Source organism: Squalius cephalus (assembly GCF_949319135.1).
Source record: "Squalius cephalus genome assembly, chromosome: 1".
In the NCBI taxonomy this organism is placed as follows: Eukaryota; Metazoa; Chordata; class Actinopteri; order Cypriniformes; family Leuciscidae; genus Squalius; species Squalius cephalus.
Genome location: NC_137122.1, coordinates 50,593,297 through 50,607,644, shown reverse-complemented (window position 1 = coordinate 50,607,644; position 14,348 = coordinate 50,593,297). Strand labels below are relative to the sequence as shown.

At 40.5% G+C, this 14,348-nt stretch overlaps 1 protein-coding gene and 1 long non-coding RNA gene across 13 annotated transcripts in view; one reads left to right on the top strand and one right to left on the bottom strand.

The window, feature by feature from the left end:
* The window catches only part of dnm2a (dynamin 2a), a 54,535-nt gene that overhangs the window by 34,118 nt on the left and 6,069 nt on the right, over nt 1–14,348 (top strand). For 4 of the 12 annotated variants that reach the window (XM_079867979.1, XM_079867975.1, XM_079867970.1 and 1 more), the window contains exons 11-20: nt 1–87; nt 176–246; nt 2,262–2,310; nt 3,664–3,675; nt 7,292–7,402; nt 9,291–9,400; nt 9,479–9,590; nt 11,036–11,200; nt 11,292–11,515; nt 12,904–13,140. In XM_079867979.1, coding sequence (XP_079724105.1) covers nt 1–87; nt 176–246; nt 2,262–2,310; nt 3,664–3,675; nt 7,292–7,402; nt 9,291–9,400; nt 9,479–9,590; nt 11,036–11,200; nt 11,292–11,515; nt 12,904–13,140 — 1,178 coding nt within the window. Of the gene's footprint in view, nt 88–175; nt 247–1,968; nt 2,023–2,261; nt 2,311–3,663; nt 3,676–3,853; nt 3,887–7,291; nt 7,403–9,290; nt 9,401–9,478; nt 9,591–11,035; nt 11,201–11,291; nt 11,516–12,903; nt 13,141–14,348 lie in introns of all 12 variants that reach the window. The other 8 variants (XM_079867980.1, XM_079867978.1, XM_079867976.1 and 5 more) reach the window with 4 other exon arrangements.
* On the bottom strand, nt 7,531–8,811 carry LOC307157367. The gene is made up of 3 exons (XR_013820940.1): nt 8,511–8,811; nt 7,669–7,901; nt 7,531–7,580 (listed from the first exon to the last, which is right to left on the bottom strand). It is a non-coding gene; the product is annotated as an uncharacterized lncRNA (long non-coding RNA).

Sequence of the window (14,348 nt, the reverse complement as noted above, 5' to 3'; positions counted from 1 at the left end):
CTAGGCTCTTACCCCAGACTGCGAGAAGAAACCGAGAGGATCGTCACCACTTACGTCAGAGAGAGAGAAGGAAAGACCAAGGACCAGGTTCGAGAGCAACTAGAGAAGATCCCCTTTTCATCACTTTGAGTTGTTTCTTTATTTTCTCATTGTGCAAAATGATTGTCTTTACCAGGTCCTTCTGCTGATTGACATTGAGCTGTCATACATCAACACCAACCATGAGGACTTCATTGGATTTGCAAAGTATGTGTAGCATCCAGTGTGGCGAATTCTGGGTTTTATTTCTCACCCCTAACCTTAGCAGCGTTTTAGTCTTGCGTATCCAGACTTTTGACTGTCTGTAAGTGTGCTCGGCGGTGCAGTTTATTTAGACTGACGTAGACAGGAAGGGGCCATGTGGCCGACATGTAAAGCAACCAACCACAATTGACCTTTTCACATGAGTTTATCTGAAACCACATTTATTCCTAAGAGCAAAGCAGAATATAATGAGAGTCTCAAACAAAACTCTCGAATCTTTAGAAGGTTCAAAGCTACGAACATAGTCAAGTCAAGTCACCTCCATTTATATAGCGCTTTTAACAGTATGGACTGTTTCAAAGCAGCTTTACAGAGATAATAGGAAATGAAAGTAACAGAGATTGTTTTGGCTTTACAGCAGCTCTGTCCAGCTAAAGTTAGTTTTGACTGATTCACTTCCGTTGCAAAGAGCATTAGTTATTAACTTTGGGGCCGCTAACATATTTTGAAAAAAAAAAAAGACTTGCTATGAGGCTAACGATAGATATATATATATATATACATACATACACACACATACATACATACATACATGCATGCATGTATGCATGCATGCATACATACACACACACACACACACACATATCATAAATATATATATATATATATATATATATATATATATATATAGCATAGCATAGCATAGCATTTGCAAATATAAAATTCTGGCAAATTTCTTGTTTTTTTGCCTGTAAGTTTGCTCATCGTTTTGTTTTTTTCATGGTTAATTAAATGTTAACATTGAATATTACTACAATGGTATGTAGCCTTCATGCAATTCACAGATATGGTCAGGTTTGTCAAGAATCAAAGAATCCTGAAAAAAAAATGACCACCGTTTCAACAAAAATATTGCACAGCATTAACTGTTTTCAGCGTTGATAATAATAAGAAATGTCTCTTGAGCAACAGATCAGAGTTTTAGAATGATTTCTGAAGGATCACGTGACACTGAAGACTGGAGTAACGATGCTGAAAATTCAGCTTTGATCACAGGAATAAATTTACATTTTAAAATATATTAAAACAGTTGTTTTAAATGTAAATAACATTTCACTATATTACTGTATTTACTGTACTGTTGATCAAATAACTGCAGCCTTAGTGATCATAAGCGACTTCTTTTAAAAACATTAAAAACTTTTTAATGAAAATACTTTCATTAAAACTGATAATTTTTTATGGAAGCATCAGTACATTTGACATCCAAAAGCTACATTACCTTCTCTGTGGTGTTCTTGGGGCATTTAAAACATATCGACAATATTAAGATGTAATTTATATATTTCGAAAATTTATATCGGTATTTTCAGGATGTTTTTAACCTCTTAAAACATCTTTTGTGCTGCATCTCCTGTGTACTGTCAGTGCAGTGGACTAAAATGATCAGTTTCAGTCCCTCTGCCTGTGCATTATGGGTAATGCAGTGCACTAAAATGATTAATGCATGTCTTTGACCTCTCGGACAGCTAGTGTACAACTTGAGACTTGCATGTGAAATGTCTGCATGCTCAGTTGGTCACTGTAGAGCTTTCAAGAGTTGAGGCAATGCTACTCTACAGCATCAAGCCTGTCTGACCCTGCTCGTCCTGCGTGTGCCTCCATGCGCATGTCGTGAGTTTATCAGGGCATCTTTGTTAACGGTTCTCATGCCGTCACTTTCAGTCTTGACTTCAGACGGATGGATGACGGTACCATACCAGGGTACGCCAACAACAGGTGCGCTAGCGCCCCCCTTCAGTCACCAAGCTACATTTAGATAGATGTTAATCAGACCACCCATCTCCTCTTTTTCCTCCCACTCCTCCCATCTTCCTGCCTCGGTGGCAGGTTCGCTCTCACCCGGAGCGCCAGGAAGGTTTACACAGATATTGTTTTATTGTTGTGCTATTCATACAATACATACTGCAGCATCCAATCAGTGTGTAATTGTTGTTTTCTGTTTCCCTCACCTGCAGCGCCCAGCAAAGAAATATCGTCAACAAGAAGAGGGCCATTCCCAACCAGGTACATTTTTCTCTACTTCCACATGCTCTTGAATCCATTCTGATATCCCTCTATCACATCCCTCGTTCCAACACCATCACTCCCGCCACCATTCCAGTTAAACACAAAAGGGCCAAACACTGAACCCTGATGAATCCCTTACAAAGCAACCCTTTTACTTAACCTCATTTGATCAAAAACTGAACAATATGTTTCCTCAAGGCCTCTATCTTTTATACATGTCATCAACTACACCCTTTTGTACAGTGTCCTTACCAGGTGCAACAAAAAGCAGCCATCGATAAAACCTATGGCTTCCATGTAAACCTGAGTTTTTGCATCTTTGTTGTTGTTAATAATAATAATAATGTTGTTTAGTTTAAAGTCCTAAAACCTGGAAGTGAGTTAGGATTTTCAAGTTTCAGGTAATTAAAAGGATGTTTCATGTTTCGTTCTGCAACATAAATGACGTGCAGTCTAAACAAGTACCTTATTTTACTCAGAAACCAAAAACCCATAGGAAGTTTCTGAAGGAAGCCAAAGTCTATTAGCCTTCCGGGCTTGTCTACAAGCTGACGTCATGACTAAACTGCTAGATTATAAATCAAATTTGGCTGTTATTGTGAAGCATTATGTCACAATTTGTGTTGACAACTTGAATCTTGTCACGTCACACCTGGTTAGGACACAGTCTTAGTATTTGTGTACTGAACATTTCTCTGCACTGAAGAGTAGCACAGTTAGAAACATGAAAGAGCCTGAAATGGGTTTTCATGTATCAAGGTTTCAGTGGAAATGACACAAGCAACTTGAAAGTACACTGTGTTATTAGACAGGGACATTCCCTTTCATTTCCTCCCCTGCTTTTGAGAAACTGTGCTTTCACTAGCATCACAGCAATACTAGCTGCTAGTAACACTGACGCATGACAAATGAATAATCAGTGCATTGTTTTATTTGTTTCAGTCTTGCCCTAATGTAAAGCAAACTTCCCCTCTCTGTTTTAAAGTGTAATTCAGAATGTGCATGGATCCAGCCGTGACAATGACACGACCTATTCGATAATTCTGATTTGTGGTACTGTCAGTTAATCTAATTGCATGTAACTTTGTTCTGTTGCTCTCTCTCTCTCTCTTTCTCTCTTTCACCATGTGTCTGCTTCCCTGTCTTCCCAATTTCTCTTTCTCTCTTCTTTGACTCACTCCATCACACTCTTGTCCCTTTCAAACCTTTTCATTTCCATTTGAAAAACATGTCTTTCTAATACTTCCTCCTGCATTGTCCTCCTTTTCTTGCTTTGTTTCTTGTGTCTCTGCCTCATTTATTCTACCCAAAACTCACCCCCACCCCCTCCCTCCCTCCCTATCACTGCAGGGTGAAGTACTGGTAAGTACCACAAACCTTCAAGCCACACCCAGTTAGAGGTCATCAGCGCTCATCCAGTCAGGAGAACTGAGGCCGTAACAGGGCAACCAACTCATAGCTATCAGTGTGGGCGGGATGTCTGTGTGCTGACTTGACGGCCGAGAGTTATAAAGCTGATGGTTTTTCTTTCACTCTGCAGCTAGGTGGCCTGAGAGAAGGTGAAGTCGAGAAGGTATAGTCTGGTAGAAAACCAAAATGGTGGAACCTGGAATAAAAAAAAATAATTCGTAGTTCGTTGTTCAATTACAGTTACGAGTAATCAGTAACTGACCTCAAATACACCATAAAATGCCCACTGTAATTAGTGGCACCACCTAACATTCGGTAATTCTTGTAATTAAACCAAGAGAACGTTACTAACCATTTATTTAGAGAAAAATTCACAGTGCACAGTGTTTTTGTTTTTGCATGAAAGAATATTACGTTATTTTAACAAGAAAAGCATATATGAGTGAAATGGAGGCCTCGGTTGTCCTGTTGCTGGACGTGAGTCCTGGCGGCCCAGGCTGGGTGAGCAGAGTTTGCCTTGTGGAGAATCAGCCTTTACGTCGCCATGGGTATATGGTGGGTGGGCCGGGCCAAGAAAACATCCAATCATACTAAGGAGCCAAACCCGAACCCAAGATAACATTTAGTGTGTGTTTGAGTTTTCTTTATGTGGTGTGCATTTTTAATGAATGAATGATTGATTATTTTTGTATTTTTTTAAGTGTGTTTGCCATGAAGAGCTAATCAAAATTATTTTCCATTGAAACATGATTGTTTTTGTAGGACTGGGCTACATTTTAACAATATTCATAGCATCTAAACAGCCATTCTAGTCAAGATTCAAAGGTAAACAATAAACGTCTAATTAAAGCATAAGCATTTTTAACTTGATGAATAATTGAATCAACTATTTAATGAAATTGGCAGTTTGAACTGATTCCCTGAGATGAATTGAAATTACCAGCTCATTCATTCAAAAAGTGAAAAACCATCAAAACAAGTAAAGCCCTTAGGAAACTTAAAGGGATAGTTCACCCAAAAACGAAATTCTGTCATCATTTACTCACTCTCATGCTGTTCCAAACCTGTATGAGTTTCTTTCTTCTATTGAACACAAAAGTAACCAAAGAGTTGATGGGCCCCATTTTCTTCCCATAATCTTCAAAATATCTTCTTTTGTGTTCAACAACACTTCTTTTGACAGAAACACCTTGACGGTGAGTAAATGATGACAGAATTTTCATTTTTGGTTGAACTTTCCCTTTAATGGCCAAATAAAAGTTTTTTAAATCAGCACAATATTAATTTTATACCTCAATAAATAGTCCAGCCCTACTGTAAAATCTGGTTGGTATTTAGTTTTTAGGTTTTTTTTCTCCCCTTGGTGTGCCAGTAATGGCCAGAATGGGGCAGTACCGGGTTTCTTTTACTAATCAGTCTACTCTCATTTACAAAATTAACTGCTCAACCTTAGAGAAATCCTTTTTGGGGCAAAGTTAATTGGGGGATTTCTGTTGGGGTAATTAACATTCGCCTCTCACAGGTAATCATCTAATCATCTCATCTTTAATTCAAAAATCACCCCTTCTATCAACAGATTTCTGTTTAATAAGACAGCTGATCATATTTTTCCAACTCTTTTATTAATTGTTGATAATTATACACTTTACATAATATTAGGATTAATTAGTGTAAGCTAGAGAGACGGCAGTCAGAATGTGCGACGTCGAGGAACAGAGAAATCCAAACACTAACGGAAAATAGGGTCATGCTCTCGTTTCTTCCAGTTGTGGGCGGCAAAGGGAAATTGGATCCATGTTAGAGAATACAGAGCCCGAGTCAGGCTCTGACCGCAGATATTTGCTGGATTTCTGTCTAATGAAAAGATATTGGAGAGCGTTTTTGTGGTCATTTGTTCGGGTCGCTACAGTACGTTCCTAACACGAGATGCCTGAGCCTTCTGTCCTGGTGTCTTTCTCACCTTATCAGTCTCTTCTGTCTTTTTCCCCTCTTAGAGTTGGTTATCAGGTTTGAGAAAGTTGATGGCATTTCCCCACCAAGGCAAACAATCTATATAGGCTGTGCCATTAGTTTTATGTCTGTGTTGTTTCTGTTGGCACTCTCTGACTAACTCAAACCCTCTCTTCTTAGTTTCACTCCGACTACAGAGAACAAAGCAAAATGGAAAGGGAGAAAAGGGATGGTCTCTTAGAAATGCTAGTGGCAGATATGTATTTCCGTTATGAGATAAGTTTAATGTCATTGATGCCTTGTGGTATTACAAAGTAAAGATGTAGTACCAGGACGGAACTAGAATGTGCATTAAGATCTTAAATAAGATTCATTTTGATCCCACAATCCTTAACTTCCGGATATCTTTTAACCCTCAAAATTAACATTGAAATCCTGCTGAAAGCCCTTCCCCCTCCCTTTTTAAACTTTGTTTCCTTAACTAACATTTTTACATTCCCTTCCTAGTCCTGGACCTTCTCTTAGCAAACAGCCTCTGGTTACCAGTATGACTCGCCTATCGATGTCTTCTCGCTATCCCTCCCTGTTCAGATTTTCACACTTGAGTGTACGTCTTTCTCCATTTAACACCACTAACGCTGCTTGTTTACCAGTATGTAGGTTAGCTTTTACTCACCAATTTGACCCTAACATACCGCTGTCGACCTCTGACCTCCGTTCCTCTGGCAGGCCAGTTGGTCTGGATGGCATCTGCCATCACATTTCCACATTGCTTTTGAAAGCAGGAAAAAAAAAAAAAATTGACAAGCACAACAAAGTTTTTCCTTTGTACTTTTATTGTTGCTCTATTTCAAGACTTCAAGACACTCCCCAGTGGTTTTGTTAGTGTTTATTCAGGGTTTCTAGAGCGTTTCTTTTGTGACTAAGCTTTAATTGCTGCCTTATGTTCTGACTCCATGTAGTTTAACGCTAGATCCTGTGGTTCCCAACTGGTGAGTCGCAACCTAAACATCGCAGGTTTGAGAAAAATGCAAGTCGAATTGTGAATAATAAAGTGCAAATAAGCATATGATTGTGCATATCGACAGGCCCAGTCACAACAGGGCTATTATAGTTAACTAAATCCAACCGATTTCCCCACGCAGATTTCTCTCATGGTCAAGTTGGCCAATGCGGCAAATTCAGAAAGCTGCTTGTTTGAAAGGCCTTTGTATGAGTTCTGCTTCATACATCGCTACACAATTGATAATAAACAATTGACCGTTTAGCCGGTTAAATCTTAATGCAATTTCGCCAATTTGGCCACACCTTAATGTTGCTAAACCAGTTGAGAACCACGACTGTAATGTACAAAGCAGCTTTATTTAGTTATTCAGGTTAGTCGTTAGAAGTGATGACAACAACAAAAGTTTTGGCAGGGTACCAGAAAATATTTCCTCAGCAGGTAAGTGTCGAAGGTTTGCACAATAGGGTTTTTTAGGTTTGTTCAGCATAGGACACAAGCTTCCAGAACAAAGACTGTTGGATATACAAGTGTGTGGAATGGATCTCATGAATGTTTCCCCACCCTTGTGGCATGCCCTACACCCTCCCCCCTTCCCGCCCTCCTGTCCCACAGGTGATCCGTAAAGGCTGGCTAACCCTCAACATCAGCATCATGAAGGGCGGCTCCAAGGAGTACTGGTTCGTCCTGTCGGCCGAATCGGTGTCCTGGTACAAGGACGAGGAGGTGAGATTCATCTGTTCTTCATTTCTCTTTCACAGTCCCTCCCCCTCTCGAACAAGCGCCACTCAAGTTGGACTGAGAACTCCATGTGTGTTTGAAATGAGTGCGAACGTTAGCAGAGTTCTCATGGCTCGACTGGTAGAGCATGGTGCTGGTAACGTCAACGCCATGGTTTTCATTCCTAGGGAGCGCATAAATTTCTCAATGTATACTGTAAGTTGCTTTTGGGATACAAGCATCTGCTAAATGCATTAATGTACACGTCTTACTTTAGTCCCCAAGAGAGTTCGTGTATTCGTAAAATCCCTCCCCCCGTCCAGCGGCGAATGGTAGAGTCCATGTTGCTCGAGGCGCGGGTGTGTGTGTCCCTGCCCAGCCTAACCAATGTGCGGACTACTGTTCAGCTGCAGCATGATGAACAGGTAGTCTGAACACTGGGCAGGCGGGGGGGAGGCAAGAGGGCGGCTGGACCGCAGGTCACTGCCCCGAGGACCGCACACGACTGCAGAGGAGAGTAAACAGTTCAGACAGGCACATTGATAAACCCGTCGAGAACATGTTCAGGTCACTGCTTATTTCAAATAAAGCAATAAAAAGGTTGTTATATAATCATTAAGATAACTTTTTCTTAATCATTTCAACCACAATTTTTTTAGCATCAAAATCCCTAAAATCTCAACAAAAATATTGATATTTCAGTTGTAAATTATAATACAGTAAAATGATAGTGAGTAACAAGTCGAATTAGAATCATTGCAAATAATGGGAATAAAAAAAAAAAATCCAAATTAAAATACCCGTACATATTACGTTAATGATTTTTTATTTCTCATGAAAGTAATGGAGCATTGAAAAAGGTTTCATTTTTAATGCAAAAATATAATATCCTTTGATTTTGGGGTGAAATTTGACCTTATATTCGTACATTAGTTAAAGAAGGCACACAAAGAATCAAGTAATTCAAACTGGCCCACATATTCACAAGAAATGATAGTAAATATATTATGAATCTAAAATATGATGAAACCGGTCAGAATAACATATCCCAGCATTACTTCTTGATAATCTTTACATTGCGAATGAATTTAAAACGTATATTCGGTATACTCACTAGTCCACTTGCTGCGTGGCAAATGTATATTCCAGGCCTCTGCAGTTTCTTCAAGAGAAATCCGGACCGTTCTGCCATCATGGCTCTTTTCTCACAATCTGAACCGCATACAGTTGGCGGTTTTCGCTCTTTGCCATCGTTTTACGAGAAACACAGAGAAATGTTCCTTTAGCGGTGGTTTCCGAAGCGAAGAGAAAGCGGTAAATGGAGAAAGGAGAGACGAAGAGCGGGACGAAAGTAAAAAAGGGACGAAAGGGGAGGCAAAGTGACGTGGCAAGCGCACTGAAATGTTCCAGCCGGGATCCGACTTTGGAATTTGCAGGAAATCGTACTGGGTTACTGGGGGGGGGGGGGGGGGGGGGGGGGTTGTGTGTGTGTGTGTGTGTGTAGTGTGTGTAGTGTGCGTGTGTGTTGGGGGCAGGGAAGTGTTCTTCTGAGTGATGTAACTGTTGGGGCCGTAGCTTTGCAGACATAAACGTTTCCAGATGCTGCTTCTCAACGCAACAGAACGAGTTGGCAGCATTAGTCCTCATCCAGACTCCTCCTCTTCTCTTTCTTTTCTCTCTCTCTGTCTCACATCCCCCTCTCTTGCTTGGCAACCTGGTGGTCCTTTAAAGGGACAGTTCACTCTATAAATGAAAATCCGGTCATCATTTACTCCCCGTCATTTTGTTCCTGTTGATCACGAAAGAAGAATCTTCACGCAGAACTTTTCTATGCAACCATGCATTGTGAAGTGCTTTATAAGATTGTTCTTCCTCTCTCGTTTCACTCTAATAGGAAAAAGAGAAGAAATACATGCTCCCTCTGGACAACCTGAAGCTCAGAGACGTGGAGAAAGGCTTCATGTCCAATAAGCACATTTTTGCTATCTTCAACACTGAGCAAAGGTCAGGGCCGACTGCTCTCTCTATGTTTGTGTTTGCGTTTGGTGTTCGGTGACTTCATGTGTTCGATCCCCCTCGCAGGAACGTGTATAAGGACTTGCGTCAGATCGAGCTGGCCTGTGACTCGCAGGAGGACATGGATAGCTGGAAAGCCTCTTTTCTCAGAGCGGGTGTTTACCCTGAGAAAGATCAGGTACAAATGTTTCATTTGAACATCAGAAACGCTTTGAACTCAACTTTCAACTCAGAAGGCATATAGTTCATCATAACAGCGTAATATACATCATACACCCGCCATATTGCTAAATCTACCTGATTTTTCATATCAACAGAAAAATATACCGGGATAACCTGGCATCTCTCGAGACTCCCCTGCTAGTTCGCTGTTAATGATTAGCTAAAGCCTGTCAGCACGTTGACCTGATTGGTTACAAAGTAGTTTGTGACGTCAGAAACACCAGCGATTTTAAACCGTGTTTTTGAGACTGTCTTTGGTTCACTGCAGTTTTAAGGAGAAAATACTCAACAATGGTGTTGACTCATCAATTTGCACATGGTTTGTCTAAAATCATATTAAAAACACCACATAGACATATAAACAACATTAAAAGCTTGATTTTCACCACAGGGGGACATTTCAGTGTGGATGAGCAACTTTTGGAAAGCTTTTGAAAACACTAGTGTGGACATTTCAAATGTATTCGGATTAATGTAGACGTAGCCCTAGTAGTGGTAGTAGTAGAAGTAGTTGTAGTAGTAGTGATGGTGATGGTGATGCTTCTAAGGCAGACATTACTATTATTATTACATATACTTGGGTTTAGGGATTTGAAAAAAATTAGGCAGATAATCCATTTGTGCTATTGACATGATATCTTAAATTCTGCTGCTTGTTAAAGACAGGTGTGGCATTACGTTATTACTGTATTATTACGAAGCAATCTGAGTAAGCAACCAGCCAGAAACACTCTAGCAACCACACTCCAAGAATAAAAGCTCTATCAATAACAAATCGTTCTAAATTTAAAACAATAGCAGAGTCCACACCACAACTATAACGGCGACGGCAATTTTTTTTCAGCTGATGAACGAAAAGAACATTGACAGCCAATCAGAATCCATCCTGCTTTAAAGACCTCAAGCATTTAAAGTGGCTGATGACAACTAAAGCACGCACTTAGAATAAACAGAATGTTTTGGTGCGTTGGTGTGGACACTAATAGTGTGGACATCTTTATAGTTATTGTTCTTGGTGAAAATGGCCCTTTCAGAGTACATCAGCAACTTCTTGTGTATTCTAAAATCTTTTAGAACATTTTAGCAATCACATCTTTCACCTCGATCAGTACAATCACCTCTTTTATGCAGCTTTAACATGGGCACACATCAGTCATGTTTTCTAGTATCATATTTTCTAGTATCATGGTCTTGGTTAGGTTAGTAGAGGCTATTTTAGAGGTGGAGAAAGTTATTACAATTTGATGAAAGATAAGGATATTATTTGGATAATGATAAGGATAAGGATTTTAAGGATATAGGTCCATTTGAATTTCATGTTGTCTTTAAAATGCATTCATTCATTCATTGTGTGTGTGTGTGTGTGTGTGTGTGTGTGTGTGTGTGTGTGTGTGTGTGTAGGTGGAGACAGAAGATGCCGCCCCAGCCGACACCTTCTCCATGGACCCTCAGCTGGAGAGGCAGGTGGAGACCATCCGTAACCTGGTGGACTCCTACATTAGTATCGTCAACAAGACCATCCGAGACCTCATGCCCAAGACTATCATGCATCTCATGATCAACAGCGTAAGTACTCAACCGTTTGTGTTGTAAGCATATTAAAACGCATTGACTTAAATGTATTGCAAACCTCCTTCTCTTGTCTTTCTTTCCCCAGGCTAAAGACTTCATCCATTCAGAGCTGCTGGCGTACCTGTACTCCTCAGGAGATCAGAACAGTCTGATGGAGGAGTCTGCTGACCAGGCCCAGCGCAGAGACGAGATGCTGCGAATGTACCATGCCATCAAAGAGGCGCTCAGCATCATCGGAGACATTAGCACCAGCACCGTGTCCACCCCCGTGCCTCCGCCCGTGAACGACAGCTGGGTGCCGGAGTCCAGGTTAGAACATGAACAACATGCATTTAGCTGGGAAGGAATTAGATTCCCATTATTGTGGTTTTCTTTGTTCATATTCTAGGATACTCTGTATACTGTTTTTAAAAATAGAATGTGAAACAGTACTCGTTAATCCACAAATGTTTCATTTAGTAGTCCTTTCTGTGCGCAATATGCATCATGCTACAGAAATAATAAAGGGATGGTTCGCATCATTTACTCACCCTCATGTGACTTTCTTTTTCTGTGGAACATATAATATTTTGAAGAATGTTGCAACTGTTTTTGTCCATAAAATGAAAGGGATTGGAGAAAAAAAAAAAACTTATATGGACAAAAAATACTTGGGCTGCATTTGAAATTGCATACTTCCCTGCATTATAGTAGGTGAAAAAGAGTATGTGAAAAGAGTATGTCCGAATTCATACTATTCAGGCAATGACCTACTACTTCCAGTGAGATTCCAAAGTGCACATCCAATAGTCACTTTACTATCCCATAAGGCCACGGGACTGAAATTGTGAACAGCAGTGAGGCGAAGCAACCGTATAGGTCACATGACAATGACCAATTTGATCTCTCCATTTCGCAAGTGCTGCTGGCACTCTTCCAATATTTCTTTCGCTTTTCTTCCACACACCTTGCTCATCTTGTGAAGTCGCACCAGAACAACTACACAACAGATGTAGTACATCCGGATTACATTCTATACACATTCATGAGGGCTGGGACAATAAATCGATGCATCGTGAATTGAGAAATTCTTTCCGAATGCATCGCTATTCTCTCTCGAATCGATTCTGAGCTTATTTTTTAACATCAGATGGCACCGCGTGCTCTAGAAACAGTCATAATCTGCTGGCTTCCAATGCCTTACACACACCACTTGAACCTTCTAAAAAATAATCCTTCATAAAGTTTGAAAAGGTTGAAGTGAATTAAAAGGCTGTTTGCAGTGGGCTGTTAACATTAATCTCGCCTCATAAAAGCATTCTGAGGTGCAGAATGGCGAAACGTTCAAGCGCTCTTCTCCATGAGAATTTGAGCTTGCGGTTAAAAACTAGCCTAGAGCGCCATCTGCTGTTCAAAGCTCAGAATCGATTCGAGAAAGAATCGCGATGCATTCGGAAAAAATATGAATCGATCCACGAATCGCGATGCATCGATTTATTGTGTCAGCCCTAACATTCATACTAAATAGAACGGTCATGAAGTATGCGATTTCGGACGCAGCCTAAGACGTTTTCAAAAGTACGTTTTGTATAGAGATTTGGAACGATGTAGATGAGTAAATAAAAGTTTCATTTTGGGGTGAACTATCCCCTTTAGAGTATGGTCCTTCATAAACTTTTGTTTTAATTCTAAATGTCGTCTTTCCCTGTCCTGTGTAGCCCCACCCCCCAGCGCAGACCGCCTACATCGGCCCCGCCCCCCAGCAGGCCTCCAGCAGTGAGAGGTCCAACACCAGGCCCGCCCACTCTTAACCCCATCCCTGCCTATGTAGCCCCGCCCATTCCCTCTCGGCCAGGACAGCCCATGAATGCCTTCGGTAACAGCAGCCTGGATCCTTTCAGTGCCCCTCCTCAGATCCCGTCCCGCCCCGCCCGTATCCCTCCGGGAATCCCCAGGTAAGACCGTTAACCAGTGTGTCACCTCCATGGAGAGATGTATTCTCGCGTGTGTGTGAGAACGAGCATCTGGTGTCTGAAGCTCAGAGGAGTGAACGTTTGTTGAAAAACTCAAGAAGCCTTGGTTTGTCAAGGTTTGAGTGATGTACTCTTTCTTCAGCTCTCATTCTTCTCTCACTATCAGTTGCATTCTCTCCTGTCACATACTAATTTTTTCCTAATTTCTTTCTCAGCATATTCTAACTTAACCTTCCAGTGTTTTTATTTTCCTCTTTTGATCTCGTTTCATCTTAGATGTTCTTCTCGTCTCTACTCATCTAGATTCATCTTCTTTTCATCTCTTCTTATCTAGTCTCATCTAGCCTTGTCTCTCCTGATCACTTCTATTCTTATTTTTTCTCCTTTAATCTTTTCTACTCTTCTTTTCTCTTCTCATCTAATTTTTTTCTTGTGCTTTCTCACTTTGTCTTATCTGGCATTTTCTAATCTCATCTATCCTGAACTTGTCTCATCCCATCTGTTTTTGTCTGTTTTAATGTCATCTTGTTTCTTTTCGTCTCGTCCCTTCTGTTTTCTCATTTAGCCTCTTTTGGCTTGTCTCTTCCTGTCGTTTCTTTTCTTGTCTCTTTTCTAAGTTTCTTTTGTTTTTGTCTGTTCTGATTTAGTCTCATCTATAGCCTCTTCTCATCTCATTTCATCTCTTGTTCATTCTCTTCTGGTCTAGTCTTCATCTAGTCTTGTCTTTCCTCATCTTTTATTTTCTTATCTTGTCTCAACTTATCAAGTCTTATCTCCTCTCAAGTAGTCTCATTTAGTCTCATCTCATCTTCTCCTCTTATCGCTTTTCAACTCTTCGTCACCTTTTCTTTCCTCATCTCTTCTCATTTTTTCTTATCTCATCTAGTCTCATCTCCTCTCATGTCATCTCATCTAGTCTTTTCTCATCTCTTCTAGTCTCATCTAGTCACCTCTTCTTGCCTCAGCTCTTCTCCTTTTCTCTTTTCTCATCTCAGCTAGTCTCATCTCCTCTCACCATCTCATCTCCTCTCATCTAGTCTCCTCTCATCTAGTCTCATCTCCTCTCATGTAGCCTCATCTAGTCATCTGTCCTCATATTTTGTCTTTTTTCGTCTCATCTAGTCTCATCTCCTCTCATGTAGCCTCGTCTAGTCTTGTCTGTCTGTCCTCATCTATTGTCTTTTCTCATC